A 4268-nucleotide genomic window follows, 5' to 3' on the forward strand; every position below is an offset into this window, starting at 1 on the left:
TTTAAAAAGAAAGAAAAGCTTCTTTGCTGTTCAGGGATTTATGACCTCGGAAGAACTGTGGGTTCGAAGTAGTGCTGGGCTGTGGTGGACTGGCAGGGGGGCAGGGGAGCTCAAAGAATCTGGGGCGCTGCCAGGAAAAGGCAAATTCTTAAAGTTAATGGTTTTAAGTGATTTTTGAAATCCTTGCTGGCAAAGAGGCCCGCCTCTCCCCAGTATCAGCGCTTCCTCATTCTTTGAATCCACGACTCCGCGGTATTCGGCGTCAGACCAGCCGAAGAAAGCCTGTTTGCAATTTAACCGCGTTGTGAACGCCCAGGGTCGGCGGAGGCGGGGCCTCGGCGGGCTGTTTTGCATAAAGGGGCGTGCCTTCTGGGCGGGCTCTATAAGTACCGGCCACGGCGAGCGTCCACACTGAGCGAGCTGCTGTAGGAATTTCTTCGGCTCCTCCGACCTTGGGCACTTCCAACCTCATTCCTCAGCATGAAGGCGCTAAGCCCGGTGCGCGGCTGCTACGAGGCGGTGTGCTGCCTGTCGGAACGGAGCCTAGCCATCGCGCGGGGCCGCGGCAAGGGCCCGGCAGCCGAGGAGCCGCTGAGTCTGCTGGATGACATGAACCACTGCTACTCGCGCCTGCGGGAACTGGTACCCGGAGTCCCGCGAGGCACTCAGCTTAGCCAGGTGGAAATCCTGCAGCGTGTCATCGACTACATCCTCGACCTGCAGGTGGTCCTGGCCGAGCCCGCCCCTGGACCCCCAGACGGCCCGCATCTTCCCATCCAGGTATGTATGCGTGGGCGTGCGCGGGAGCAGGGAGAGGGCTGAGGTCCAGGGCTGGGGATGCTGCTGGACCCCTCGAACTCCCAAGTGCCATGCTTGCCTCTTACCTCTCTTTCTTTTCTCTCAGACAGCGGACCTCTCTCCGGAACTTGTGATCTCCAACGACAAGAGGAGCTTGTGCCACTGACCTGGCCGTCCTGGCGCCTCCAGGTGAGTCTCCCCACCTTCTCGGGGGTTGTGGGGATGGGGGCGCGGTGGTGATTGAACAGTAAGTCTTGGAACTGGAAGGCCTTTTAAAGGGGACTATACCCCCTCTGTTTAGAGAAACCAAGGGCAGAGAGGGGCAAGTAACTTGACCGTGGTCACATCAAATGAATGACGGAACCAATTTCCACCCCTGTGTGCGTTCCCACCTTAAACGCACGTTGCGATTGCCCTCCCGCAATGGCCAAAGATCCCAGAAAGGACGCGCAGGTCCGACTAAATAAAACTGGCGTTCAGCTAGTAGCTTGGAGTCGTAAAGGGAGCCCTCCCAACTCGTGTCAATTCCAAGAGGGGAGGGGTGGTGCAAGCTCCGCCTGTGGTCCTTTGGCGCCAACTGGGTGGGGGTAGCGTGGGGCGCGGAGTTATCAGCTGGAGGTAGAGACCAAGTTTCCTCCCTGGCGCCGGCCTGTCTGCGGACGGCCCCCGCCTCGGCGCGCTCGGCGGAAACTGACGGCTCTCTGGTCTTTTTTTCCTCCCCCACCCAGAACGCAGGTGCTGGCGCCCGTTCCGCCTGGGACCCCAGGACTCTGTGGCCGGAAGCCCAAGGGCATGGATGGACCCCAGCCTCTCCCTGCCCACTTCACTTCCCAAACTCCTGCCTCGAGGCTGGACCTGGTGCCCGGGAGCGAAGGACTGTGAACTTTAAGGTGGCCTAAAGAGCCAGAGCAAGCTCTGGGCACCGACTGGGCAACGTCACCCAGCCCCCCCCCCCTGCCCCCCAAGTTCTAAAGACTGTCCGAGTGTGGAGGGGGGTGTGGTGGGGGGAGAGTGGCTGCTCCAAACTCTGCCAAGGCCAGCCGTAGAGCTGGTCTTCTGGTCTCCGAAAAAGGCTCTGTTGCCCTGATTATGAACTCTATAATAGAGTATATAGCTTTTGTACCTTTTTTGCAGGAAGGTGACTTTCTGTAACCATGCGATGTATGTTATTAAACTTTTTATAAAAGTTAACATTTTGCATAATAAACGGTTTTTAAACACTTGTGTATAGAGTTTGATTCCATCAGTGCTAACATTCTCACAAGGCTGGATTAAGGGGGAAATAAATGTTCCTGGAGCCTGGGAAAGCATTTATTCTCTTAAAAAGAGAGATGGGAAAATTCCCAGCTAACAGTGGGGTGGAGGGGAAGTGGTATAAGGGTTCAGGGCGGGAGCCCTACGTTGAGGGTTGGTGCAGAGACTCCTGGGCCTCTGGCTCCTCACTTGACAGATGAGGGAAAGCCCAAGAGGGGCTGGGACCCAGCACGAGCTCACCCAGCACGTTGGGAGCTCAGGATAGAACTCGGGTCTGCGGTCCCGGTGAAGTCCCTTGGGCTTTTGTGCTGCTCGGGCATCTGCCCGTCGCCTTCAATCCTTTACTTATTCACGCCTTCCTGGCAGGGGATGTGAAGGGCAGAGCCTCACCTGGTGCCCAAGCAGGTGGTGCTTCACAGGCCCACTTCAGAGATGAACCAACGGGCCACTGGGTCTGGTTTCACTTCCCCAAATTGGGAAACACGGGAGAGGGGTTTCTTCCCTCAAGTCCCCAAACATCCTGATCAGGATTTCTGGTGCTGGTTGGGAAATACTGACACCAATCTCTCCGCTACCATCAGGTAGTTGGAGACTTTGACCCTGAACTGGGAATTGGATAAAGAGGCCCTACAGCCTCATTCCTTCTGGCATTTCCTTCCCAAACACATGCATCGGGAGCCTTCTCTGAGAGCAAGCATCTTCATTCCGATTTCAGAAATGCAGAAACTGAGGTTCAATGGATAATGGTCGGAGCCAGCGATGGAATTGTGATCTTAACCACAGTGACTAACATGGTGACAGGAGCAGGGCCGGAGACTGGATAGTCCACGGGGCCAGGCCCCCAACCCATGCCCCTTTGCCCCCTACCTGGCAGCTCCCCAGGTGGGTTCCACTGGCATCTGGCCTCACTAGATTCCCGTTTATGATATGATCTCATCTGTGCGTCGGCTCCTGGCATGAATTAGCTCAATATTTCATAACAAACAGCTCACGTCATCACCGCCCCTTAACGCCTTAACCCTGGTGAGCTTTCAGGGGTGAACAGGGGCATGTGGTGGGGAGGCAATCACCCCGTCTTTGCCAGCCATCCTCCCAGCCAACCAGTGGTTCTCAACCTGTTTTCTGGTCTCCTCTGACGATCTGATGGAAGGTATGAACACTCTCTTCAGAACATAAACACATACAACTCTGCGGAGCAATAGCAGGTCTCCAAACCCCTGGGAAGCCCTCAGTCTTCATAGGAGGAACTCTTCCCTCAAAACAAGAGGTACAAGACCCAGGCTGGGTCTGCCTGCCTTGGATCAGTAGTTGGGTGTGCTGTACTGGCTCCGGAGACAGCCACTCCAGGGTGGCAAACATTTGCTCTGCCGCATACTGGCTATATAACCAAGCCTCAGTTTTCACATCTGTATCAACCTGCTGATCTTGAGGATACGATTCGGAGGCACCTGGCCCCACATGACACCATTAATGGCAGCAGAGCCAGGCACTGAACTCAGCATTCTGTACCTTTTTTTTTTTTGCCCCGGTAGGCAGCTTCCTGCTTGCTCAGAAGTTCGGGGCTGTGGAATGCTAGAAAGAGCAAGCCACTTCACCTCTCCAAGCCTCTCTCCTCCCTTGCCCAGCAGCTGGTGGTTCTTGTAACCCTGCCTCCCTGGACAGAAGATAATGGTGGGAAAGTTCTTTGAAATGCATCACACACCTACAAGGTATTATTAAGCTAATTCCAAGGAAATTGCCTGTTAGGTCTGCTGAGACCGAGCTGTTCAGGTGGCTGAGACAAAAGCTGAAACCAGCACACCAATTCATTAGTCCTTCGAGAGTGAAAGCAATTTGGCCCTAAGGTCAGAAAACTCTCAGAGTATAGTGACTTCTGTCATAATCACCTATCCAGGGCCTACCAAGTGCCAGGATCTATTTTAATTTTTTTTCTAATCCTTATCAAAACCCATAAAAGTATCATTATTTCCACTTTACAGAGAAAACACACCCAAAGAGGCTGAATAACTTGATCCAGGTCCCACAGAAAGGCTTTGTAAACCCATCTCCATCTAGCTTCAAAGCCAGGTTCTCACCTCTGCTCCAGGCCAGCTCTTCCCCCCCACCATCCCCGGGGCCTGGCACAGACTTGGTCTCCAGAGGGTGCTTGCCGAACAAAAGACCTCAGACCACCCTAGGCCTCCTTTTCACTTGTAAAAGGATGATGCTGCCGCCCT

The 4268-nt window shown here is 54.5% G+C and overlaps 1 protein-coding gene across 1 annotated transcript; it reads left to right on the plus strand.

Annotated features, from left to right (window-relative positions):
- Positions 1-387: 387 nt before the first annotated feature.
- Positions 388-2018, plus strand: ID3 (inhibitor of DNA binding 3). Its single transcript, XM_079776156.1, has 3 exons — positions 388-780; positions 905-987; positions 1527-2018. Exons 1-2 carry the CDS (start codon positions 481-483, stop codon positions 962-964), a joined length of 360 nt encoding a protein of 119 aa, XP_079632282.1. The 5' UTR covers positions 388-480; the 3' UTR covers positions 965-987; positions 1527-2018.
- The last annotated feature ends 2250 nt before the right edge of the window (positions 2019-4268 follow it).

The sequence above is a fragment of the Cnephaeus nilssonii genome (assembly GCF_951640355.1).
Source record: "Cnephaeus nilssonii genome assembly, chromosome: 7".
Lineage (NCBI taxonomy): Eukaryota > Metazoa > Chordata > Mammalia > Chiroptera > Vespertilionidae > Cnephaeus > Cnephaeus nilssonii.